Raw genomic sequence first — 26,161 nt, forward strand, 5'->3', positions numbered from 1 at the left:
TCCAGGATTGTTCTTGATGCCAGGCATGCAGCAGTGTAATGGGCTCATCCCCTGCTGGGCTGTGTCTCACCCAGCTCTCAAGTGATGGTCACTCTTCCCTCACAGAGGAGGGAAGAGTTGGACCAGCAAAGGGCCAGGAGAAACCACCATGCCTTGGCATTTCTGCCTGCATCTCCCAGCACTTTACATGCAGGATCCACAGGATTAACTGTTTTGTGGGAGAAGCAGTAGGATATAGAGGGTTGAGGGAACATTATTCTGCAAACCAATTGCTTCCACCACTCCTCTAAGCAAGTTTAGGCATCTCCTTTGTGCCTATGGAGAGGAACAACTCTGGTTGTCACCTTGAAGCACTCTGAAAACATCACCAGGTTCTTGTTCAGTCCTTACCAGCTCCCCCCAGACCTGCAGCCTGACAACACATCTGACTTTCAGGGATTTCCTCACACCAGGGTGATACCAGGAGTCAGTGCCTGGGCTCAGATCAGAATGGAAACAGAGAGCCTGGGGAGAAGTGACCCCTCCTGAGATGATGATCTGACTATGCCATTGGAATCTGCAGCCAGAAGTGGTACCCGGATGTGACAAGATCTCTGCCATCTCCATCAAGGAGATCCCTCCCTTAAGGAGGATACCTCCTTTAAGGATCCCTCCTTTATGGGCCCCCAGGAGGAATGGTGGCTGTTTGCCTGGCAGCACTGCCCCAGCCATGTCCATCTGTCCCAGCTCCAGCAATACAAAGAGTGAGGCAAGGATCAGGCCGTGTTTGCTGGTGTTTTGAGGCTTTCACTGACACTGTGGTGACCAGCTTTGTGTCATAGTTCCAGCTGTTCACCCAGCGCTGCCAAGCCTATCACTAAACCATGTCCCTGAGTGTCAGTCATCTTTTAAATACCTCCAGCACTGGTGACACCACAACTTCCCTGCGCAGCATCCTCCAGTGCTTGACAAGCATTTTTGGTGTAGGATTTTTCTGTAGTGCACCTATCCACTCAGTGTTAAGGATGTGCATCAATGTCAGTGAGCCTCTGTCAACAGGTCCCCTCTAGTCCTTACATCTGCAATTATTTGTCAGATAGTTTATTTTGCCACTGTTTTGCTGAAACTGCTGGCTGCTGGTTAACCTTATTCCGTCTTTGGTACTTGAGGGACTCGCTTGGCAGTGGAGAGATTACTTTGGGAAGTGCTTGCCTTAAGGACCTTGATGACTTCCACGTAATTTTCTTTCCAGCATGCCTCTATTTTGCAATACTTTGTTTCAAAGAATATCCATTAGTTTCAGCAGCCAGCTGAGCAGATGGGTTTAACTGGTCTATGGCTCTGAAGTAATTACATTTTGGTACAACAGAGACACAGCAGCAAACATATAAAATTAATTCAGGTGCAGCATCCCAGTCAGTGTCTCAAAGCAAAGAGGACTTTAGGGAGGCCACTCCTGGCCACGCTGAGATTGTGCTGTTGGCAGTGTGGACAATCACTAGGAATATCTCCCTCTGGTTTCCACAGATGATCTTGGATTGGCTTTTCCCATGGACAGTTCCTTCTTCAAAAATGTATTAGTATCAGAGAGATGGATTACTGCTCCTATCTCTCTCTCCTCCTTCTGCTATAATTAAAACAGCAATATATGCATGAAGCAATTAGATTTTAATAATGCTTTTCTAAACAGGATGTCAAGGAGCTTAGTACAAAGACTTGGGCTGGAGCCAGATCAGCGTCTTAAGACTGGATTGTGGTTAAAACTGGCTGTCTCCTGCTTTAACAGCTTACACGAACACAGAATCCAGATTTGCTTTTTATTCAGAGTGTACCTCATCTTTGTCTCCAGACAGGACCCAGAAGACCCCCTGCTGCTGGGTGGCAGGGTCAGGGTGAGGCATGGGCAGGGACACGTCACCAGTGCATGTGGTAATCTGTGTCTGCTGGTGGGACAGGAGCATCCCCACCTCCAGCCCTGCTGCCATCCCCATCACTGTGTGCCAGGGAGCCCAAACCCAGGTCTGTCCTGGGCTCCTTCCTGCAGAGCAGCTTTTGGCCAGGTCAGGCCATATCAGCTGGCAGTGTCTCCCAGAAGGAAATGAGTGCTTCTGTGTGTGCCTGTGCCCCAGGGGAGCACTCCCTGAGCTGCTTCCCAGCATGTTGCTGGAATTCTCCTGCACTGTTTTATCCTGTCTGCTTCTGCCTGATACGCAGTGCTTGGGCCCTGCACTTCCAGTCAGATGAGCAGGAATGCTGTTCCCTGCACAGCCCTTGCTCAGACCCTCATGGACAGTCCAATGCAGCTGGGTCAGTGAGCATGGATGAGGAGTGTGTAACACAACCCCAGCATCACTGCAGGATATGTGGGCTCAGAGGGCAGATGTCTCAACAGGCAGCAGAAAACATGGACCAGCAGTATGCCAAGCCCACTCCAGGAGAGGACTGACACTCACATCCCTCAGGAGCTCCCTGTGGTGGGATACAGCTGTTTGTCTGTCTGTCTGTCTGTCTGTCTGTCTGTGGGGCAGGGAGGGATTTCTCAGCTGCCATAACTGTGTGAAATCCCAGGGAAGAACAACAGCTCTAGCTGCAGGATTTCCTGTGCTTGTCCTGCGTCCAGCTCCTTGCTGACCTCTTTTAAGCCCTGATTTGCATGCTGCAGTGTAACTCAGTCGTGGCTGATGTGATTTAGTGTGACGTCCCACGCTGCCCAGGCTAACAGTGTATCTGCTTCCCAAGCCTGGGAGTGTTTGTGTGGCATTCATCATTTGCCTGGCGGTTTCCTGTGCAGCAGGTGGAGAGAAGCTGTGCAAGTCATTTAATCTGAGGCAAATGGGGAGACTCAGTCTGAAGTAAACAGGATGCACTTCGGTGAGGATGGAGGGAAGCAGAGGGAAAGGAGGTTGGAATAACTGGCTGAGAAGCTGAACAGAGAAAGGTCTCACTTACCTGAGCAGAGAGCACAGGCAGCAGGGGAGTGAGCAGGAAACATGATCTGATCCTGCTGCACTGCTTTGCACTGCAAAGGCCTCTGCTCCAGTTCTGGGTCCTGGGGTTGAGGGACATGAGGAGCAGGAGAGCAGCAAGGACAGTTGTCCTGGTTCAGAGCAAATTTGGGAGAGAATCCCCAAAGGGGCTCCTCTAGGAAAGCAGATTCAATGGGCCCCTCCCCCCAACCAGTCCGGGAGAAAATACCTCCTTGGAGAAAAGTGGAAAAAAACTGTTTATTAAACAATAAAACCTAAACAATATTGAACAATAAAACCCCTTGCTGCTCCAAAAGAGATGACAAACTGAGAAACCCCCTCCCCGGGCTGCAGCTGAGCTCACTCAGTCTCTGGTCAGTCCCTCCTGTGCTGGAAACGGTGCAGGCCAGGCCTGGCCTGGTGGCCACAGGTGGAGCTGCCGGTGCTCCCCTGGGTGTTCAGGCCAGAGCAGGTTTGAACAGGGCCAAAGAAAAAGGAAAAAAAACACAGTCAGGGAACCTCTTTGCCTCAGCTAGCTAAACTAACTAAAAGCAAAGGAGAGCTCAGTCCCGCTGTCTGTCCATCCACAGACAACACAGTCAGGAGCAGGAATGTGGAGGAGTGAGTGCAGTGTCTGAAAACAAATTGCTCCTTCTTCTCTCCCCCCTTCACTCTCTGGAACACGTTTTAAAGGTGCAAAACTTATTATTCAACATAAACAGAACAGATGATTGGGGATAAAAGCATCATATAGTCAACCCAGGACTGGTTCAGCAGCAGCTGAGAGGCTGAAAGAAGGGAGATGAGAGAGGTGAGCACTGCCAAAGAGATCCTGGGCTGGCAGGGTAAGGAAGAGATCCTGGGCTGCTCTGAGGTAACAAGACAGCAGGAAAAGACTGAGGGAGAAGGTTTCAGTGCGCGTAAGAGGGACATGCTGACAGACATCTCCAAAAGATGGCTGGCAGCACCATTCCTGGGGGATTTCCAAAGAAATGGCTGTGCAGGTGTTGGGAGCCGAGTGGGACAATCCACTGTGTGGGGCCTCTTGTGCTGGGCACCCCAAGGACTGGACGAGCATCTGTCTGAAGCAGTTTGAGAGGAGCTGCTCCCACCACGGACAAGAGTGCACTAGTGAACTAGCCCCTCCTAGCTCTGCCCCAGGTGACTCTGTGATTTAAATTAAAAATACACTAGGAGAATGCATTGTTGAGATGACAAAATTGTTCACATGCCTGAAATACCTAGTGCAATTTCTGAAGCATCCCTGAGTTCAGTCACGGAGAGTGGGAAAGAGAAAGAGGAATGTGGCTTGACATTAAATTGCAGACTGAGTTTTTTCATAAGCAGAAGAGTATCAGTCATAATACATCTTTCATGCCATTGGCATTTAATGTTATTACATATGAGACTTCTTTGAGCAAGGACATTTATTTTTACTTCTAATAATAACAAAATCCAGTTTCCGGTGTACTTGTATTTATCCAAAATGAAGTATATTCACATGCTCCCATGTAAGTCGCAACCAAGAATATATTTCCTATACAAATACTTTTATGAACTGTATTAAAAAAAATTAAAGAGGGTGCTGTGTTAAAAGAAAAACAGCAACTGGGCTTTCTTAAGGCAATTAAAAGGTGATCAAGGTGGATGTGTATATGTTAACAATTGTGGCCAGATAAAAAGGCATTGAAAAAGCTCCAGCTTTTTAAAATATACTGTTGATACAACTGCAAATGTTGTCTCATGAGATGCTGTGCTTTATGATATAAAAGCAGCACCCAAGAGTTGCAGGAGCTGCATATTCATATTTGTGTTTGATTGCTTTTATTAAACTCTAATCCATAACAGCTTACTGAGCTGGCATGCCAAAATGCTAAAGTAAAGCTGAAGTAATAAAAAAAAAAAAAAAAAAAAAGGAGATGCTGAGTGATAAGGAAATGTTGCTGGGTGGCTGACTGTGCTGCCTGGCAGGAATCAAGGGCTGCAGCTTTAGAATGCGGGGGTCACTGCACTCTGCAGGGCATATCCTTGATTTTATCCCTCTGGATGGGTTTGCTGTACGTGCCTGTGGGTGCTGTGTGCCCGAGCCTTTCACGTCAGGTTTGCCAACCCAAGTGAAGAGGTGCTGCAGATGTGGCCCCTCATGGCAGGTGCAGGAGTTAGGGAAGCCTGCTGAGCTTTTGGATTGTCTAGGTTACGCTGAGGTTTGGTGTCGGGTGTCACTGGAATTCCAGCAATATTTGAAGTCAAGCTAGAACACTAGGTATTGCCTGTCTAGTGGGTTTTGTGGACAATATCAGTTAAAATCCACTTCTCCTTCCCTTCCTTTCTCAGCTGTGGGTCTGAGAGATCCCACAGCTAAAACACTGTGCACTAATGCCCCCACCAGCCTTTGCATCCCATGCCTTTATAACACCTGACATGTAGACAGGCTTTGAGTATTGGGGCTTCCCAAAATGTTCAAAGCTACTTGAAATAATTTATCCCATCCTTATGAGCCAAATGGCACAGCAGAAAATCTGAATCCAGTAGGGCTGGATCCAGGGTTTGAGTGGGTGATGCACTGCCTGTCCCCACAGTGAGGTGAAGGAAAGGGCATGCCATTCCCTCTGTCCTTATCCCAGTGATGGTTTGCACCACCAGGACTCCCTGGACTTGAGGAAAAAGCTTTTAGGAGTTTTATTCCACTCTGACTCCTTCAGGAGGTCTCAGTGTGCCAGGACAGGATAATTGCCTCGCACAATGAGCACACAATGGTTTTTCTCAGTGCTTAGTACAAGTCACTTAAGTGATAGGACTGAAAATCTTTTCCATGTACCTTGTGAAGAGTTTTTTTTCTCACCAGGCTGCTCTGTTTGAGTAGAGTCTATAGATGTTGGCTCATCTCAGTGACTAAGGCTGATGACACCCAAAAGAAAGCTGTTGTTCATCTCACACACCCAGAGCTCACAGTCAGAGTTTAGCTAAATTGTCCTCAAGGCTGACAAAACACAGTGTGACCTCCTGGGACCCTGTTGCTGATGTTTCCTAGTCACAGCATCTGTGCAGGGTAGAGTTCATGGTATTGGCTCATTTCAGACCCATAATGTATTAAGATGACTTTAAAACTTATCTTTCTCTTTAAAGCTATTTATTTGGTGATTAATGAACTGTAGGTCATGACAACATCCCTCTTTTGAACTTCTGTCAGACAATGGAAAAGACAGAAGACGGAGAGTTTAAAATGGTTTTGGTGGGTTTCTGCAGCTGGTACAGGGATAAATTCGGAAGGAGGCAACAAATCATTGTAATGCCCAGTTCAGAGGAGCTGTGGGGACTGCCATGAGACAAATCTGCACTCAGCTTGGCCTTGTTCACTGAAGTTTTCATGCTAAATGTGGTCTTTTTATGGCTAAATTTAGGTGCCTAAATTAGTGGTCTGTAAGAGACATTGCTCGAGGCTCTGGAGTTAGCAAGAATAGGGAACATTCTTCAGGGAACAGCTCCTGCTGTATGCACAACTTCTGCTTGGACCGAGGACATTGCAGGGAGGGTGAACAAAGAGGTGGAGTCCCAGCCAGCCCCTGGCAGGGCAGACACAGAGCAGTGAGGATGCACAGGCTGTGCTCCCTGATGGCCATGGATCTGAGCAGGCCGTGTGCTCCCTGCTGCTGCTGCAGAGCCCGTCCATTCCATCAGGCATTGCCTCCCCTTTCCCATGAATGTTTGTGGACAGGCCAGCTCTGTGGTGTGCTGTGGGAAGCTACCCACTATTTGGGGACAAGTGACCCCTGCCCACATGCCCTGCCCAATTCCTTCTGGTTTATTTCCAGTGACAATCCCATCCACTTCCAGGTCTGATCCAATTTTGTTTGCGCTTCCTGCCTGCTGGATGTCCTGACCTTTGCTCCCATGCCTTTCCTGGCAGATGTGTGCTGCTGAGCCACAGGCTGGTCCCAGCACTGTGACCTAATTTATATGGTGACTTCCAACAAGCAAAGGCAGGCAGCTGGGGCCCTGAGACCTGTGTGCCCTGCTGTGCTTTGGTGTGGGCCAGTGTAGATTCCAGGGAAAGTCTCTGAGTCAGGAAGTGAGTTTGAGCAAGGTGGAGGTGCTTGCCCTGAGCTGCACAGGTTGTACCTGAAGCTGGAGGTAAGAGCATCTTTGAGGCCAGTGATCCTGTGTGGCTGCTGTCACCTGAATGACCCAGCCATCCCCTGGGCTTTTCTGCTGGTTTCATTCCCTGCAAAAAATGTTTACTGTGTCATTTATTTCCAAACAGTAGTGGAATAAGTCTTATCTAATAAGTCTTATCCTAAATCCTTATCTCCAGTCTGTCAGCTAATCCTTCCACGGGTCAGGAAGGAGCGATGCTGTCAGATCAGGCTGTGAGTGTACCTCAAGGCTTTCTGTGGTTGAAAAGCATGTTGCTGTTCATGTAAATGGACTTCTGGAGAGCCCAGAAGTGGTCCTGGCACAGACATCATCCCCAGCTCAGCATAACTCCAGCTTCATTTGCAGCACTGGGTTGCAATAGGACCATGATGAGGTAGATCTAGGAGGTTTCAGGGCTGCAGCTCGTATCATATTCCTGTTGATCTTATTAATGTTTGGTTAGTGGCCAGGGAGATGATGAGGAAAATTTTTCTGTGTTTGTGAAGGAGTTTGGCTTTCCTTGGCCTTCCTGACAGAAATGCTCCAGGGAAGCTTCACCTTTGCTTTCATTTGTTGAGTTCACCAGGCCAGTCACTAGTGTGTTTTGGTAGTGGAGGAGCCCTTACCCTGAAACTGTCACCTTAACCTGAGCAGAAGGAACAAGAAAAGATCTTCTCTCAAAGAAATACTCCTCTGAACAGCTGGCAGGCTGTGTGCCCCTTTCCACTGAGGATAATAAGAATAAGCAGTTTTAGGTATCTTCTTGAGGCTTCTCACCACCCTCGTGCACAGGAGGCCAGTTCTTAGGTCTGGTCTGCTTTATAAAATGTTTAGATCCTGTTCCAGCACAACTGTATCCAGAAGTCCCATGGTGTAAGGAATGCAATCAGTGTCATGACAGCAGCAGGGCAGGGACAGGCCTGTGCCCCTTGGCCAAGCTCAGCAGGGTAAAGGGTCACCTCTGCTTCCAAGGAAGTTGTGGAGACTTTCCTGACTGTGCTCATGTCAGCATGGTTGACTTCCTTGCCACTTTAAAACATAAACATGTTTGGCCTTGTTTAATCAAAACTTTGGAGCAGATGTTTCATGATTATTCCACCAATGGGAAAAAGACATGGAAGCTGAGAAGTTCCAGCATCACAGCTTTTATGGGAGTTTTATTAACTCAGTGGCATACTGTTCAACTAGGGAATGAAGGCATTAGCCAAGACTCCAGTTCAAATGAGTCCCTTAACCGGAATGCAGAGTTCAGCATATGCCAGTGTGGGGATGGGTGGGGCTCAGGCTCCCAAGGGTCAAGGGATCTTCAAGCAGCCAGGCCTCATCCTCATCTTTGTCCTAGTTCTCATTCCACCCTTCCCCTTGAGGCTTCACCTCAGTCATCTGTCACCTCCTGCTTCACTTCCAGTGCCAGTGCTCACCCTGGGGCTGAGAGGACCATGAAGGGTCCTGCACACTGCCTGTAAGCCTGAGCTCTGTGCCTCAGTTTCCCTGCTTGACAAGCCAGGGATGACCCCAGACAAGAGGTAAAGGGAGCATAAGGGCCGTGAGAAACCTGGCAACAAATACAGCAGCATGGACACAAACAGGGGGTCTCTTCCCCATCTCTCCTCCCTGAGGTCACATTCTGTAAGCAGGGCAGAGTCCATCCCCACAAAGCACCTTTCCTGGCCCTGCCCTGAGCTTTCCTGCCGTGTCCCTCATCACCATTTCAACAGGAACACTTTGCTCTCCAGTTGGAAGCAGTTAACAGTAAAGTCAATGCAAATGCTGCTCTGAGCAGCTCCAATACCCACCCCATGAGCTGCTCAGGGACAGACCTCCCATGTAATCTCAGCTCTGCATCCAGCAGCTTCATGGGGAAGATATGCCCTGGCTCACTCCCAGCTCCTGAGGAGCCCTATGGATGTGGTGTAAGCAGGGATGTAGGTGGAGGACAGGCTCAGCTGCACACATGGTGGCAGAGCCCCACGAGTGCCCTCTCCACACCTGGCTGTGGCAGCTGCTGGAGGCAGAGCCTTTTGGCAGCCGTGCGTGGAAGTGACGCTTCCCCACCTTGTGTGTGCCCTGGGACATCACGATAGCTCTGCTCCAAGGACTGCTCCTCAGAGGTCTGATGCAGCCAGAGTCCCTGGATTTGCAGGAAGCTGCCACGTGCATCCAAGCAGATCCCACCGTGCTGTGCTGGTGCCATCAGCGGCCTAGCCAGCTCACAAGCACAAGTGCCCTGGGAGAAGCAGATGACAGAATAAAGGGAAACTTTCCATTCCAGTGCCCCCAAAAGGACATTGTAATTTCCATTCCCTGTGTCATCTTGCTTGCTTGGTTATGTGGCGTTAAATTAGGGCTCTGGTTCAGTTACGGCTCATTACAGGCCTGCGTGTGGCTTTGTTACAGCGTGCTCACAAGCAGCAAAGGAGCTGAGCCAGTGTGAAAGTCAAAGTTTTAGGGACAGTTTGGTGACCAGGAGCTGAGCCTTGCCTGAGGCTGGTGAATTCAGCAAGGCTTAGACACAGTTCCCATGGGCCTGCAGGACGTCAGGCAGGGTCTCTTCCTGACCCTGCCAGTAGAGAGGTCAAAGGGCTTGGGCTGGAGATGGATTGGTGGCCAGTGGCTTCAGCATCTTCTCTTCCCGTTTGAGCAAAGCAGGTGCCTCTTTTGCCTGCCCCAAGGGCCTTTGTGTGGTGCTGTATGTGACACAGAGTGCCAAAGGGAGGAGTTTGAATGCTGTCAGACAGCAAAACAGCTTTTCTGCAGAAATATCTAGGTCCTGAAATACCTCAAGAAGCTGTGTTTATGCCAAGGCTCTCACTCAGAGAGATGCTCTGCTGTGGTGTGGGCCATTATTACAAACATCTCTCGCAGTGCCCACACCAGAGCCCCAAAGGGTGCTGCTCACCTGTTGGCATTAACACAAACCAGCACTGTCCCACCATGCAGACAATGGACTCTGTAACTAAAAGAAGCTGGGCTCATCCCAGTGCTCAGAACAGCAGTGGGGCTCTGCTCTCTTCTTGGAGGCAGAGGGGTTTCCAAATATCCCTGTCCCCATCCTCCTCCCAGGACTGCTTTCATCTCAGCAGTGTCCTCTGGCAGCTTAGGAAACCTCTGCTCCACCGAGGTTGCGCTGGGCTGGGAGGAGGGAGGACACAGGGAGGGATTCCCCGGGGACTTTCCCCGTTATCATCACTCAGCAGTGCCTGCGTTTGCTGGAGACACGCAGTGAGATCCATGCGGGATAACAACTTTCCCGGTGCTGTGCGCTGAAGGGAGGGTGTGTGTTTGTAATTGCTGCGCCCGCGGCCATTAGCGGGGCTGGAGAATCGATCTGCTCTAAGTGGAGAGAGAGGAAAGCTGGCAGTCTCCTTCCTCCGGTGCTGAGTGCTGCCCCTCTGGCCTTGTGAGAGCACGGAGAGCAGACGCTGTGCTTTGGGGATGCCAAGAAGAGCCAGAACAGCAACTTTCCTGCAGGCTGCCTCCAAGTGTGGTCAGGGACGTTCCCTTCACTTTGCTCTGCTGCAGTGCTGGGGCCCACTGCCACCTCTCCTGAGCCCAGCTGCCAGGCTGTGCCAGCCCTCCTGCTCACCTGTGCTAGGCAGCTGCTTCCTGGGGTGCCCAGAGCCATGCTGCACACAGAGGAGCTCCCCAGCCCCAAAGCAGGGGTGTCCCACCAAATCCAGAGGCAAGGCAAGATCCAGCAGGCTGGCAAAGGGGAAGACTGTGACTGAAAGGCAGCACTGCATGATGGAAGTGGTGACTGTGGAGATGCTGTTTTGGAGAAATCCCATGGCATAGATTCTCAGCTGCAGAAGGGCTGGGTCGGCTCAGTGTAGCTTGGAAAATTCCTCTGCTGCAGCTTTGTCTTACGTGATGTGAACCCGGAGAGCCTAAGCCCGGTTAATCACTTTCCTAAAGTGCCAGAACTCTGTTGAGAGCAATGCTGCAGCCCACAGCACAGCAGAAACATGTTCTGCCCAAAGCACTGAGTGGAATTTGTGCCTTCAGCAGGGACATCATCCTCTGCCAGGCCTGGAAAGCTCCTGCTGCACCCAAACAAGCGGGGGCTGAACTGGGCAGGCTCTTTCCCTTGTGCTGTGTGATTTTTCTCAAGATGCTGGTAGTTTGCTTTAGCACACAGGCAGGGAGCCCCTGGGATGCTTGGGAGAGGTGCTGGGGGAATGTGGGAAGTGCTTGTCCTCCTTGCCCATGCTGAGGTGTGCATCAGGGTTGGCACAGAATTGTGTCCAGTCACAGGAGAGCCTCAGTGAGGAGTTAACAGCACACCTGGGAGCTCTGACTCACTTCTCCCCACCAGGTTAGGGGCTCTCAACACCCAGCTGCTCTCCTGGGCGAAGCCATTTGGGTGCAAAAGGGATGATCCCTGCTCCTCTGGCTCCCTCTGCCCAGGAGCACCTGCACAGGATGGGCATGGTGGGGCTGTTTTGGGACATCTGGAAACCTGCACTCCTGTCACTGCTGTAGCAGTCCTGCATACCTGGCACCTCCTGGGGGTACAGCTTGGAGGGTGGTCCAGTCCCATGGGGCTAAGAAAGTCTAGGAAGAGAGAGGCAGAAAAGGCTTTGAGTCACTGTGGATCAATAGATCCACTATCATTCCCATCCAAACACTTCATTAGTGTCCTTTCCCAGCTCATAGGAGCTTTCACACATCTTATGGCACCTTGGGCTTGAAAAATGAGGATAAGCAGGTGCATCCCCTTGTGGATCAGCCTCCAGTGAGGGGTGAGAGCTCACACACAGCACTCCACCAGCCCTCCCTGTGTTGGACACCCCCTCCTCATCCCTGCTTTCCTCCCTGCTCACAGTTCTATCCTGCTTGGTCTCTTTGCAGGAGAAGAAAGGCCAGGAGGTGAAGAAAGGTCCCGAGGAGGAAATAGCAAAACTGGAGAAGCTGCTTAGCCTGGTGAGACAGCCAGGGAAAAAAGAAGAGCAGTGAGAGGGGGGAATGATGACTCTGTGGGCAGCCTCTGACCAAACAAGCTCGGCTTTGATCAGTGGCTGCTTGGCATGCAAGCCACGGGCCCCTGCTGCCCACTTTTTGCAAAGCAGGAACACTTTTCCTCTATGCCCGGACAAATAAACCGAGGTGCTGGGAGAGCTGTGGTATGCAGTCATGTCTGGGTTGGGCAAATCTCACCATGCTTGGCCCTTCAGAGCCACAAGGCCCTTGGCTTTCCCAAGCCTTGACTGGGCTTGCACCAGATGAGAGCGCTATGGAGGGCAGGAGGGGGCCTAGGAAAACTTCAGGGCTGCAGCTTCATGGGAGCCAGTCCCACTGTGTGAGTGGTGGCCAGAGAGACTGAGCTCTGAGCTGTAAACCCCCGCCCCCCCCTCCAGGCATTTGTGCAAGTCAAATGGAATGGCACTCCTGGATTTTGGGGTGGGGCGTGGCAACCTAAGCCAGAGGGTGCCTGGAAACCGGGCCTGGTGCCCCAGGACTGTGGGAGAGACATTCCATGCCTCCAGACAGCACATGGCAGCAACTGCCAGTCCCCAGCTGCGGGAGGCTCACAGCTCCCCTCTCCCCCGGGGCCTCAGCGTGGGGCTGGGGTGCCTCTGCCCAGCTGGTGCCCATGGAACTGCTGGGCAGCAGGGTTTGCAGAGCCTGCCACCACTCTGTGTGCAGCAGAGGATCAGCTGCTGCAGTGGCAGCAGGAGCAGCAGTGGCCTCACAGCATGCTGATGAGCGGTGGCTGTCACCACCAGATCTCTGTGCACAGCTCCCAGGCCTGGGGAGCAAAGCCACCAGACAGGTGTGGTGGCAGGTGTCCTCCATATGCTCAGAGGCCATATGCTGGCCCGTCTCCCACAAACATCCTTGGAAAGTGAGGCCACAGCTTCGAAACTCTGCGTGCCTCTGGCACAAATGTTGGGGAATGCTCTCTGCTGGCTCCCACATGCCCCAGGCAGGAAATAGCCAGTCAGGTTTCACCCAGCATTAAAAAGCCACAGACTGATGTGGATGGGAGCCCTTCCTTATCACCATCCCTGAGCAAACCACCCACAGTCTTCTGGACACATCAGTCCCCAGCCCTGGGACAGCCACTCATCAGCCCTCCAGGATGTTCCACCTCCCCCCAAATTTTCCAGGCACTGGGTAGAGCTCAGAGACACAAGGTGGGTCCTACAATCGGTTTATTAGTCTAGTAAAAACAAGGCTGCAAAGGGATGTGTTTGCTACACCTGACACAGGGAGGAGCCGCAGGCCCTGCCAGGCCTGGCCAAGCCTCTGCATGACCCCGGGCTGGCATCCCTCCCACCCCACCCTTCTGTCCCCTTATTGCAGTGGCCATGCCAGCGGTGACTGTGGCTATTGCTCGGCTCTAGGAAAGGCAAGGCAGAGCCCTCCAAAACCCACAGCACCCACTGGCAGGGCGGGGGATGCAGCTGTGAGGCTTGCAGACAAGCCAGATGACAGCATCCCTCCCCACAGAGCCACTGTGATCCCCAGGGAACAGGCAGGGTCAAAGAACCTTCAGAGCTATTTGTCCAGGCACCCTCATCTCCCCAGGAAAAAGCCACACCAGGCTGCTCTCAGCGGGATCAGGGATGCCTGCAGGGGCACGTCTGCTGCCCGTGGGCAGGGTGAGTACCACGGCTGACCTCGGCTGGGAGCAGGCAGGGAGAGGGCAGGGACACGCACCCAGCGAGGAGGAGGAGGAGGGTGGTTTGCCTAGCAGCGTTGGTGCTGATGGTGGAGGGGACTGACAGACAGGCCAGGGATGATCAGGCAGAGCGTGCAGGCCCTCTTGTGCCTCATTAAACCCGCTGCTCGGGCAGACATCTGCCAAATGCCCACCTGAGGCTGAGGGCACATGGAACCCAGGGCCACCCCCAAGCATCTGGGCTGGTAACACCCTGCTCTGCCAGCAGGGCTGGGGCTGCTCAGGTTTCCCTGGGCACACCCTGCCAGCCTGCACTTGTGCCAGCCCTGCTGCCTCCCCTCTCCAGGCCCCCAGCCCGCTTTGCTCAGGTCTGTGACATTGTTGCCACTGTCCCAGGCCATGAGCACCAGAGAAGAGCCCACAAGCTCTTCCCAAACGAGGGGTGCACTTGAAGGCAGAGCTCCTGGTGTGCTCACTGACTGCTGGGACAGGCATGGCTGTCCCTGCAGCATATCCCCATCAGTTGTCTCTCCATCCCCATCATCACTGTGGGCACTCGCAGGAACTTCACACACCAAAACCACAAAGGCAAAGGACTGTGCCCCCTGTCACAGCTCCTGCAAGCAGCTGGGTGTCCCCTCAGCCTTCATCGTGCCTGGTCCAGCACTCAAGTCCCAGCACAGGCATCCAGTCTGGCACAGCTCCTTCGGCACCCCAGTCGGATACCCCAGTCCCCAGGCAAATCAGGGCTGCAGCAGGTACTTCTCTTCATTCCTTGACTCATCCACATCAGAAGCCGGGGTCTTCTTGGGACATGAGGGCGTCCTGCAGGCTTTGCAGAGGATGAGGAAGAGGATGAGAATGAGCAGCGCAATGACACAGTTAAAAGAAATTGCCACGATGGCTCCGGTGGAGAGAGCAGCCGCCATGGCCACGGTTCCGCGGGGATCGGCAGCGCCCACAGCCCGGTCTCACGCTCGGGATGCCAGGGCAGTGATGGAGCGTGCAGCCTCCACCTGCTGGCATTGGCAGGGGACAAGGGGGACGGCCGTGGTGCTGGCGGTGGGACGGGGATGGGGCCAGGCCGGCAGCAGGACAGTGTCACCCGGTCACTTCGGCTGCTCACAGCTGTGTCCCGGGCTGCACCACACCACCGGGAAGCTTTCTCTCGGCTTCCCCTCCTCCGGCAGGGCAGTGAGGACACAGGGATCACTGTTCTGCCTCCAGCACCTGGAAGAGAGAAAGTCACAGTCACCGTGGCATGAAGGGACAGGCTCTGTGACCCCCTCGGGCTGGGCTGGGGCGTGCCAGGGGACAGCTGCCCCAGGGCCCACGGGGCTCCGCTGGAGTTCGAGACCTGCAGCGGCTCCCAGGTCAGATGCTCTTTGAGGGACATTTCCAGCACCCCATTCCAGCCCTGGCTCTGCCCCTCATCCCCCGCACGGGCCACCAAGCTGGAGGTGTCCCCAGCGGGAGATCCTTCGCCTCATCCCGGCCCAGAAGCTCCTTCCCGCGCACTCCCGGCTAACTCCGGACAGCCCTGGCCCCGCTCCGATCCCCTCTCCATCCTCCTTTTCCTCCATCAACTCCTTTTCCTGCCGGCGGGACGCCGCTGCCAGGTCCCGCATCCAGACCGGGGCCGGGTCGCAGCAGGTAGGGGGACAGGGCAGCCCCGTTGTGCTCTTTACCAGGGTCGGGCAGAGCCCCGGCTGCGCCTCTGACCCCCGGGGCCTCTGACTCCCGCCCGCCGCGGAGCGGGACAGCCACGGAGCCCCTGGAACCGGACAGCAACAGGTCCCACCAACTCCGCCCTCCCGCCGCGGAGCCCCGGCATTACCCACCTGCCTCCGCTTCTCCCCCGGGGTCGGACCCCGGTGCCGGCGGGAGGGCGGGCGGGGCTGCCGGGGCCGGGGCCCCGCTGGGAGCGGGCTGGCGGCGCGAGGTGCCGGCGCGGAGCGGCCCCGGTGCGGCCCCGGGAGCGCTCGGAGCCGGCGCGGTCCCGCCGCGGCCGCCCGTGGGTGCCGCAGCCCCGCGCGCCGCCCGCGCCCTCCCGCCGGCACCGGGGGGCGGGCCCTGCTGCCGCCCCGCCCCCTCCCTGCCATTGGTCAGCTCCTCCGCCCGCCGCCTATCACTGGCCGAACACCTCCCTCGGGGCACGCCCCCTCGCCCGGCTCCCACGTGAGCGGCGGGGGGAGAACGCCGGGTAGCGCGCGCTCTGCCGGCCCGGCCCGGGACCCGGCACGGTACTGCCCCGCTACTGCCCCGCTACTGCCAGCTGTACAACCCGGTACTGACCCGCTACTGCCCCGCTACTGCCAGCAGTACTGCCAGCGGTACTGCCCCGGTACTGCCAGCAGTACAACCCGGTAATGCCAGCTGTACAACCCGGTACTGCCCCGGTACTGACAGCGGTACTGCCCCGGTACTGACAGCGGTACTGCCAGCGGTACTGCCCCAGTACTGAGAGCACAACTGTCCCCGCTAGTGCCACCGGTGCTGCCCGGACTGGCCCCGGTGCTGCCCTCCCGCAGCTGCTGGCGCAGCCCTGCCTCTGTCCCGCTGCACTGCCCTCATGTGCTGCCTGCCTGCCCTGCCCTCGGTGCCCGGGGCCACCGGCTGGCTCTCCGCGCTGTTGCCTGCCCCTGCACACACACACACACACGAACACACACACACACGCAGACACAAACATACGAACACACACACACACACGCACGCACGCACGCACGCACGCACCTGGTCCCACACACATCGGGGCTTGAGGGTGCTGAGGATGGACTTGCCAGGGCAGGGCTGGGGGTCCTTACCGGGTCACAAAGGGCTACAGGCAGGCAGGGGTGGGCTTAGACCCCACGATAGCCCAGGGAGAGGAAGGAACAAGACATTAAGGGAAAATCACTACCTGGGAATATGATGAAGATCAGCCTCACCAGCACAGCCGGCTTCCCCCTGTCCTGTCAGTGGGGAAACTGAGGTACAGGGAAGCCTGACCCCATGCACAGCTGCCAGCTTTCACATGGGCATTGGAGCCAAAGAAGCCTTCGTGTGGGGCTTCACCCAAAGGGGGGGCACTCCTCCTGAAGGGCACAGGTGTGGCACCCAAAGGAGATGGCTGGGAGACAGGAGGAGGGGCTGGAGGGGCCCTTGGGAAGCTCCCTGGAGACCCGCAGGGATCAGCACCTGCAAATGCTCTGAAAAACCACATCCAAGCGCCACATATGCCTGGTGACACAGATGCACAGCAGTGACACCGGGGTCTGTGGCAGCCAGGCATGGTGTCACATGGTGTGGCTCTGTAGAAGAGGCAGCTGGATGAAGGATGGGTGAAGGGCAGAGCTGGAAGGGAGCTGGGACATCTCTCTGCTGACCCGAACCCACGGGCTTGATGGTTGGGTAAAGCTCAGTCCTGAAGGGAGAGCCACCAAGTCAGCTGAAGATAACTTCCAGTGAAACAAGAATCACTGCAGCTTTGATGAGGTGGCTTTAAACGTGCCACGGCCATGAGGGAGGGTTACACAGGCTTCCTGAGGATCTGGCTCTCGGCTCTCTACTAAGGGGGTGTTTTGAGTAAACATAGACACATTGCCAGTTGAAATGTCAGAAGCCATCTGATCAGACGCTCGAGCATCTTCCTTGGCATTTATGGCTAATCTGCTAATTAGTCGAGAAAAGTGGTCTCCTCCTTAGAGGAGCAGTAAGGGAGCAGCAGCTGGGAACAGCACAAAGATAAAACAGATTAACTCTGCCCCATCCGTGGGACTCACATCTGCCAGCACAGCCGACAGGTCCAAGCGTTTCCCTGACTCCCTGCAGGTGGTGGGGCAGGAAGCAGTGAGCCCTCCAGAGGGGGGAGGAGGCGTGCAAGCCTGGCACAGTCCTGGCTCCCGGGCGCTCGTTTGGATGCGAGGCAGGTGTCTGTGCGCCAGGCAGGCTGCTGGAGTCTTGTCTGGTTGCACGGGCAACACACTGCACCTCTCCTGCCCCCCCTCACTTGGGTAAAATCTCTTCTTCTGATGCTTGTGCTGTTACCCTTAAACTGACAGTGCAGAGCGCTGGGTCCAGCTGGAGCTCACTGCACAAGCAGCGACACAGGAAGGGCCCGGGACAGGGAGTGCTCAGGACACGTGTGAGTGAGCTCACGATGCGAGAACTCAGCCTGTCACAGAACAGCCCTTCTCTCCAGCCCAGAGAGACCAGACCTGCTCCAGGAGAGAAACTGCTGCACGAGAGAAGATGATCCATCCTTTGCCTCAATCAGCAGAGTTCAGGATGAGTCTTTTTGAGGCTGCAGTTCCAGCCAGTTTATTAAAGGAGGGAAAAAAAATTAGCAAAAAAATTCACAGAAAAGAAACAGAACCTTGATCTATTTTGGATGTGAAAGGAGGTTAGCATTTCGATAATAACCTCCTCTTGGATCAGGGTCCATTTACAGCTACAAGAGGAAGAAACAGCAGCAGGAGAGCTGGAAGAGCAGAGTTTCAGCCAGCAGCCGCAACCCCACCACCAATGCTTACAGGGTGACCTCCAGTGGGATGAGTAAGACATGACAAATTTCCAAGTTACATGAAGTTAAATCTTTATTTTAAAGCCATCTTTGTGCATTATCAAGGAGCAGAAAGGGGAAAGAACAGGATCCTTTGGAGCTTCCCATTACCACCAGCCCAGGACAGCTGCAGAGCCACAGGATTTCAGGCTGGTTACAACACGAGTCGACTGCCGCCTGTTTGGAGAGAGAACCATGACCGCCAGTTCTGCTGAACCAAGGAGCTACGTGCACATGATGCCAGACAGAGCTGCATCCTGGCAGTCCTACATTCCACCCCCCCGACAGGCTCAGCAGAAGGACTCTTCAGGCACAGAAATGGCTGGCCCAGCCCTGTGCCCTGCTGTCTGTACACTCATGAGCGGTGACGCTGGCAGCTTCCCCAGGTTCTGTCTCCCCTTAGCACTGGTCAGAGCAACCTGCACCTGGCACACAGACACGTGTCTGTCCCACTGCCTGGCCTGCTGCATGCCCAGGCACCTGAAACCTCACTGGGCTAGCAGCCCTTCGCTGGGGCTGGCAGCACACCAACAGTTCTTGCTCAAGAAGAGGCAATTCCCATCTTCTGTGATCCCCTAAGGAGTACAGCCCGGCAGCCTCTGGCACGGGAACTTGTCAAAACCCATTTTCAGATAGCCAAGATCACACCCAGTTGTAACAGTCCGCTCCTCCTGCCCTCCCCTCACGCCTCTGTGAGCCCCGTGTTCAGCAGCAGCTGTGCAGCCACAGCCCCGGGCTGGTTTCTGCAGCTCCCCTGAACCACGCGCGGAGCTGCCGCCTCAGGGCCCGCCCGGCACTCCCCCGGTGGAGCGAGGGTGCTTCCCCGTGCTGGCAGCTCCCCGGCCTCCGCCCTGCTTCCTCTTCATCTGGCCCTGCGATTCTGCTTTCAGTGTCTCAGTCCAGAAGGCATCGAAAGATCCCGGGGCCTGGTATCCCGGCTCCTGAGGATCCAGGGCATCTTTGCTCAGCAGGACACAAATGGCAGGAATGTTCCTCTTCACTGTCAAGGCATCGAGGCCTGCCTCAGGCACAATGGGCTCCCAGATTTCTTCGATCTGTCTGAAGAGCACTTTGGTGATCTGGTGCAGCTCCTTCAGCCTTCGTTTCATGATTTCCACGCAGGTGATGGTCTTGCTGACGGCCTTGCCTGAGCCAGTGAAAAGAATCTGCCTCACCGAGTCCTGCTCCATCTTGCTCATGGCATAGCCCATCAGATTCCTAATTTTGCTCCCGTCCTTCACCTTCATTTCAATAATATCAGTGGGCAGGTCAGTGAAAGGAAGAGGACAAGGTTTCTCCACAATTTTGGTCTTCTTATAGTTCTCCATTCTGCAATGCTGAAAAGGAAAAGAGACCCATGAACACCCAGCCCACTGTAATTGCTGCACAAAGAAACTCTCACCACAGTTAGCTACAACCTTTCCTCTGAAGGGCACTCTGAACTGTCAAGGTTGGGAATCCTGGAAAGGCACAACTAAAAGATTAGCCCAGTCCCAGTCCGCATACGGACATACCTACAGTACGAATGTTACCACAGGGCAGCTTGAGCCTTGGCAGGCAGGCTGTGAAAAAGACAGCTTTAGTGTTGTGGGCTAAGCAGGGTGACATGAAAAACACTGCTGTATCTCAAGAGAAGACAGAACAAACAAGTGAGATGGGGTGACTAAGAAAAGACCTCGGGGATGCTGGCCACAGCTGCATCAGAACATGCACAGGATGAATTCAAGCACAGTTTACGTGCAGCACCTCGTGTACAAATACAGGCTCATGGGGACCTGGCCGGCCCAGCTCAGGGGAAAACACTACATGTCACAAGGGAGATGGCAAGCCAAGGATTGCAGGAATAAAAAAAGCTTTCCTCGAGTAAAAGACAGAAAGGCCGGGTCTCACAGCTGCCGTCTCTGCCAAGGCAGATGCCATCCTGACCTAAGTCTGCTTGACCCTGTGCGGGGCACTCCACGTCCCCACAGCACAGCTCAAGGTGCAGAAGGTCGCAGTACTTTGTTACCGGCAGGCTCCTGAGTCCCGCTGCACCCAGACCCTGCACCCCGCACCCCATCCTCCTCAGGGACACGGCAGCGCGGAGACCCCGCTCCGAACCCTGGGAGCACACGAGGCCCTCACCCCCACACGGCCACCCCCGCCATCGGTGCCGGGGGGCCCGGGGGGAGCCGGGCCGCCGCGGCGGGATGCGGGAATGCCGGGGTGGGAGTGAGGGATGCCCCGGTGTGGCGTGCGGAACCCCCGCTCACCTGTGGCCGCCTCAGCGCGCCCTTCGACACAAGATGGCGGCCGACGCCGGGCGCGCGCAAGCGCGAGGCGGATGGGCGGGGCTCGATACTGGGGCCACGCCCACCAGTCGCGCGACTGTGTCGCTAGTGGGCGTGGTGAGAGGCGGCCCCGCCCACTGGGCGGTCCCCGGGCATCCCCGCTCCCACGGGCGCGTCCCGCTCTCCCGGCACCGGGCACGGGCACGGAGTCCCTGTGGGTACATCCCGCTCTCCCGGCACCGGGCAAGGAGTCCCTGTGGGCACATCCCGCTCTCCCGGCACCGGGCACGGACACGGGTGTCCCTGTGCGCGCCCACGGAAGGCCGAGTGTCAGCTCCCACCCTTACCTGAGCTCCCCAGGCAGCTGCAGGGAGCGGGGGTTTTCCGCAGGCCTGCAGCCCCACTGTGGTTTGACAACCAGCAAGGTTGATGATCAGGGAGAGTTCAGGGACCAGCAAGCTCTTCTGGGATTCCTATGGGGATTCTGCCCCGGTCCTGCAGGACTCCTAGGTCTCACTCAGCTGGACAGTGTCTCACCAACCTGAAGCGTTTGAGACCCTTGCAAAAGCATGGCCTTAGAAACTCCATGTTAAGCCAGACCAAGCAAGGCATGGCTTGTGCCTTTCTGGAAAGAGCCAGCACGGGCCTTGGCTTGCAGCAGCCTCAGAAAGCAGAGGCAGGATAAAGGCAAAAGCTGCTGCCTTCTCTCAGCACAGAGATGGGAGAACAGCAAGGCAGAAAAGTTCCAGAAGACCAGATTCCCCTGGGCACAGGCAACTCACAGGAACAGAAGGAGTGTGGGGCACAGTCTACAAAAGTGTGGGACTGGAAGGAATTTACCCACCCTTGGCCCAAGGCTGAAAGGAACCACTGGCTATCTCCTGGAGGCTGCCAAGAGATCACTGCCTGGGGAAAAATCCCCAGTCTGTGCCAGGAATAGTCCTGACACCCAGGGAGAGACAGACAACCCAGTTACCGTTTCAGGACTTTACTATGGCCCACAGGAAGCACAGAAATTGGGTTTTTAGATACATTAAAACTGAGATGCATTTCAGAGAAGTGCAAGATTTGCAAACAGTGGCAGACTAAGGAGCAGTGTGGCTGGCAAGGCTCTGTACAGAGTTGGGAGGATCCTTCCTTGTCACTTCAGCATGCTCGTGCCAAGCGGGAAGGAGCTGGGACCAGCAGGATGCAAGCTGTGCCACAGGAGCCCGGGGCACGCTGCGCTCCCAGCTCTGCCATCACTCTGCCACAGGTTTTGCTTGCTTGGCCACTTCCAGACGTGTCAGGATTTCATTCCATTGCACAAACTGCTTGGAGAGAAGAAGGGTCTGGACATGACACTTAAGGAAAGTAATGTGGAAACTGCAAGGAAGAAACCCAGGTCAGAGCATCCTGACAGCACCACTACAATCCTGATTCCTTCAGAGAGCCCAGGGCACCAGGCTGTTGAAAGCCTACATGGATTCACTGCACAGCACCTGCACAGCACCAAACACCCACAGAAGGTCCAGGAGGCACTTGTGAACACCACATACCACTGCCATGAAAGGGCTTTTTACACAGTTTCCCTACCCACTGTGGCTTTGGGATGTGCCTCAGCACTGGGATCCTAGGCAGCCAGAACAGGGACACAGGTGTCACCACATCAGAAGGGCTGTTAAACCCCAGGCTGGAGATGCAACAGGATCAGCCAGGGGAAGGGGTCAGTTCAGGTGTTCCAAGCCCAGAGTTCAAAGGATACCATTTTGTTGTAATCCTCAAGGAGTGTCTTGACACTGTCAGTGAGATCGTGACGCTTCTCCTGTGAAGAGGGGAGACATGGTGCATGAGCAATAAATAAGGTGAAGGATATTTCTCCCTTCCCAGTCCATGACAGCAGGGCAGGAGACTCATCCAAGGCCAGCACCGAGATCAGTGCTCAGGCCCTGGCTGTGGGTGCTCACTGCAGCTGGACAGGTTTCCAGAATCAAGAGAAAGGTGACAAACACTGGTCCCATAAAGCAGCAAAGCCCCCAGGCTTGCACTGCTGCCTGCCTCTCCTCAGTATCCAGGCTTTGCTTGCCCCAGAACAGAAACTCACAGCAAAATGCTGAAAGAGACCATTAGGAACTGCCCAGGCTACTCACTGCCAGCTCCAAGAGTGCTCATACAGGGAGGGAAAGGGTGAAGGGACAGGGTGACAGTGTCAACAACATTCCAGAGAGTAAGACACTGGAGGAGAGCAATGCCTCACCTCAGTGTCTCTGTAAAAGGGGGAATTCAAGATGGTTGAACCCACTGTCACTTACTACACGTCACTGAAAGCTGTTTTGAGCGAGGTTATGGTGGGCAAATTTCCAACTTGGACTCAATTCACAGAAATCCTTTTCCCCTTAGAGTACTTAAACTTCTTTAAGACCATGGTACGAAAATTCAGATTGCAAAAAACTTCCATAAATGAGCAACTCAAGCAATTACAAACGCAGGGGGTATCAGTACAGCCACTGGCAAAAGGTTCCTAGGCCCTTCTAGTCAGTACTGATAGGAATATTGATGGTACCTGCTGCTGTATGTGGATCTGTGAGAGCCGCTGCAGTTTGGCTGCATGGTCAGGAACCGCTGGAAACACAAAGGAGAAATTACTTTGGGTTGTTTTACAGCACATGGGAACAGCTCCCAAAGTACAGCCCAGTCCTCCGCCGTGAGCACAGCATGGCAGAACTCCACTCACTGAGTGCAAGTGTCACACACTATAGATAAAACCCACACAGGATTAAAAAAAAAAAGTTAATTACTCTGCACATGGCACGAGCTCAGGGATTGCCAAAGTGAGGGCTACTCAAGAGCTACATCAGAGTAAACCACCTGCCAGGAACAGAGATGTGCTGGATGTGATAGAGCTCACAGGAAGGAATGACCTGCCAGGCTCCACTCTCTCTGCCATGGTGCTCTCCCTAGCCTGCTTCACAAACTCTATCACCTCCTTGACCCTGCAAGGGAGGCTGGAGCAGCATGAGGCAGGAGCAGACCAAGTTTGTACTCAGTTTACTCTCACACCACTAAGCTGTCCTCTTCTCCAGTCCCGGGCTGAAGACAAAAGAAACAAAGCAGGACAGGCCACAGCTCAGCACGTGGCATTTGCAGCTCCAGCTTGCAGAAAAACATGCATACCTTGGATACTGGTGCTGTCCAAGATGGGCTGGAGGTTCTTCACCTGCTCCAGAAGGGCTGCACGGGCAGGAATGGCCTGTTCCTCTGGATGGGGGGGACAAGGAGCAACATCAGTAAACACAAAACACTGCTCTGGCTTTTCACAAATAATGGTAATTTTTCCAGCTGATCTGTCTTTACAGAAAGGAGCTAGTTCATGATTTTATTTACACTTTTTTGCAGCTCATCCCTGGGTATTGATTCACACCAATTTCATGCTGGAGAATCTCCACCAAGTTTTAATGAGAGGACAAGGAGTATGGGTACAAATTGAAACAGAAGAAATTTAGGCTAGATATTAGGAAGAAATTCTTTACTGTGAGGGTGGTGAGACACTGGCACAAGTTGCTCAGGAAGCTGTGGATGCTCCATGCCTTGTAGTGCTCAGGGCCAGGCTGGATGGGGCCCTCAGCAACCTGGGATAGCTGGGGAGGTGTCCCTGTCTATGGCAGGGTGGGTTGGGACTGGATGGTCCTTAAGTTCCCTTCCAGCCCCTTAACATTCCATGACTCTATGGAATTCCATTTACGGATTATACCATTGCAGATTGATCAAATTCCTTGGGTCAAGAGAGGACAAGGCTAGGGGATGTCAGAATACACCCAAATGTCTTCTGTTTTTGTCCCAGCCTGGAGAATATTGGAAGTGGGGCGAGGAAACCATTCTAGCTCCAGCTTTTCTTACTGGCCTTTGATTAATTTGGGGCTAGAGTGAGTGATCAATATGGGAGAGATCAGAGCTGATAAAAGTACAACATGGCTGTGCACAAGGGAGCACTGAGGGTGGCAGACATCCCTGTACAAACCTCTCTCTGACACCTCCATGGGGCATGCCGTGCCACATCTTTACAACTGAAGAAAAGAAATCCATCCTGACCCATCTTAGGTAAAGAACACTTTTTTTGCAGTGCTACAAAAGCCTCCCATTTCCCCTCATTGTTTCATGCCATACCTGCCAAGATGAACTGCAGCTTCATAGTGTCTGGAACAGCCATCCTGTCAATGTACTGGGGGTCAAGGTATTTTATTACATCTTCAACTGGAGGGATAAACAGGTTTGGAGACAAAAAGTAGGGGAAATGTTATGGCATTCACAAGAGCAGCTTCCCCTCAGATAATTTTGCAAACACTGCTTACATAACCACCTTTTTTTCCCCCCCAAATTAATTAATTTCTATGTGACTTTGAAGAATGACAAATGGCTTAAGCCATGAAACACTGCTTCAGGGACAACTGGAAATCTTGCTTTTTGTCTGGATAACAGTTATCAAAGGTGAGTGAAATCTGCTTTCTCCCACCCTCAGGACAAAACCAGCCAACAGTGCCCCATCTTGGTCCTTAAAATCATCCATAAATACATGGTTTATTCTTTCATACTGAGCAGCCACTGCAGACTTGGACCACAACGACCCTCTCTGCCCCTCCTGTGACAAAACAGGGCAAAACCTGGCCAACATGCAGCTCTGCATGTTGGACAAAGCACCCCCCAGTTTGGAGGCAACTCCCCAGTTCTGCCCGCTGAGTGTGAACTTTATTGCTCCCACGACACACAGAAGGCAGAGCTACTTCAGCATGCCCAAGAACTCCAAGTGTGCAGGCATTCATTTAAGAAGCTCATGCTCCAAGAGCCTTCAGGGGCTGCACTTCAGGCAGAGCACATCCTGGCACTGACACGGGCAGATGGAAATTGACCAAAGAACAGGCACCAGCCGCCCGTTTCCCACCTCCGACTGCTGACCTGCAGGATCTCGAGCACAAAAACCTCTCCCAATTACTTATTTCTGTGCCAAACAAACTGAGATAAAGGCCCAAAACAAACAGATGGGCGGATGGTACTTTTGTTTAGAGCAGCGAAAAGCTTTGGAGCTCCCCCCTCCCGCCCTCTGCGACCCTTCCCGTTCCGCAAGAGCCGCTCACTTTTCTTAAACAGGATTTTGATCCTCTCCCTCTTGCCAGCGATATTGTTCAGCGCCACCTGCACCTTCACCAGCTCGTCCGCCACCTGCAGAGGCACAGAGGGAGGGCACGGCGCTGTCAGGCCCCCCCGGGCAGCGGCACCCCAGGCCGCGCCGGCCCGCACCAAACGGCCCCGGGCCGCCCTCCGCAGCTCCCCTTGGCACCTTTCGCGGCGCGCAGCCCCCGCCTCCGAGGCCGACTCGCTGCTCCAGCTCCTCCAGCCGCCACTGCAGCCTCCGCAGCTCCGCAGCGCCCGCCGCCATCTTCGTGTCGGGCGGAAGCGGCCGCGCCTCACTTCCGGCGCGCCCGGCGGTTGCCATGGCGGCGCGTTGCTAAGGACCGCGGTTGCCATGGAGACGGGAGGGGAGGCCGCGTCTGGCGGAGCGGGCCTCTCTCCGAGGACGCGGCGCGGTCGATGGCGATTTGCACTGCAGAGGGAGGCGTGCAGCCCTTCCGCCGCCTGGGAGGGCAGTCGATGGCCGCTTCATTCCTGCATG

At 54.3% G+C, this 26,161-nt stretch overlaps 4 protein-coding genes across 4 annotated transcripts in view; 1 reads left to right on the forward strand and 3 right to left on the reverse strand.

Moving 5' to 3' along the window:
* The window catches only part of DNAI1 (dynein axonemal intermediate chain 1), a 139,660-nt gene extending 127,483 nt beyond the window's left edge, over positions 1–12,177 (forward strand). The window contains exon 20 of the mRNA XM_066569125.1: positions 11,931–12,177. Coding sequence (XP_066425222.1) covers positions 11,931–12,035 — 105 coding nt within the window. The 3' untranslated portion in view covers positions 12,036–12,177. The remainder of the gene's footprint in view (positions 1–11,930) is intronic.
* A 1,039-nt stretch (positions 12,178–13,216) lies between these two features.
* On the reverse strand, positions 13,217–15,644 carry ENHO (energy homeostasis associated). The gene is made up of 2 exons (XM_066568985.1): positions 15,546–15,644; positions 13,217–14,934 (listed from the first exon to the last, which is right to left on the reverse strand). The coding sequence occupies exon 2, from the start codon at positions 14,631–14,633 to the stop codon at positions 14,448–14,450; it is 186 nt and encodes a 61-aa protein (XP_066425082.1). The 5' UTR covers positions 14,634–14,934; positions 15,546–15,644; the 3' UTR covers positions 13,217–14,447.
* A 2,619-nt stretch (positions 15,645–18,263) lies between these two features.
* Positions 18,264–20,536, reverse strand: RPP25L (ribonuclease P/MRP subunit p25 like). Its single transcript, XM_066569284.1, has 2 exons — positions 20,500–20,536; positions 18,264–19,584 (listed from the first exon to the last, which is right to left on the reverse strand). Exon 2 carries the CDS (start codon positions 19,573–19,575, stop codon positions 19,027–19,029), a length of 549 nt encoding a protein of 182 aa, XP_066425381.1. The 5' UTR covers positions 19,576–19,584; positions 20,500–20,536; the 3' UTR covers positions 18,264–19,026.
* A 953-nt stretch (positions 20,537–21,489) lies between these two features.
* On the reverse strand, positions 21,490–25,949 carry DCTN3 (dynactin subunit 3). Its single transcript, XM_066569135.1, has 7 exons — positions 25,829–25,949; positions 25,626–25,710; positions 24,661–24,747; positions 23,671–23,754; positions 23,060–23,118; positions 22,262–22,321; positions 21,490–21,848 (listed from the first exon to the last, which is right to left on the reverse strand). The coding sequence occupies exons 1-7, from the start codon at positions 25,925–25,927 to the stop codon at positions 21,759–21,761; spliced, it is 564 nt and encodes a 187-aa protein (XP_066425232.1). The 5' UTR covers positions 25,928–25,949; the 3' UTR covers positions 21,490–21,758.
* Positions 25,950–26,161: the final 212 nt, after the last annotated feature.

Source organism: Molothrus aeneus, chromosome Z, assembly GCF_037042795.1.
Source record: "Molothrus aeneus isolate 106 chromosome Z, BPBGC_Maene_1.0, whole genome shotgun sequence".
NCBI classification, from domain to species: domain Eukaryota; kingdom Metazoa; phylum Chordata; class Aves; order Passeriformes; family Icteridae; genus Molothrus; species Molothrus aeneus.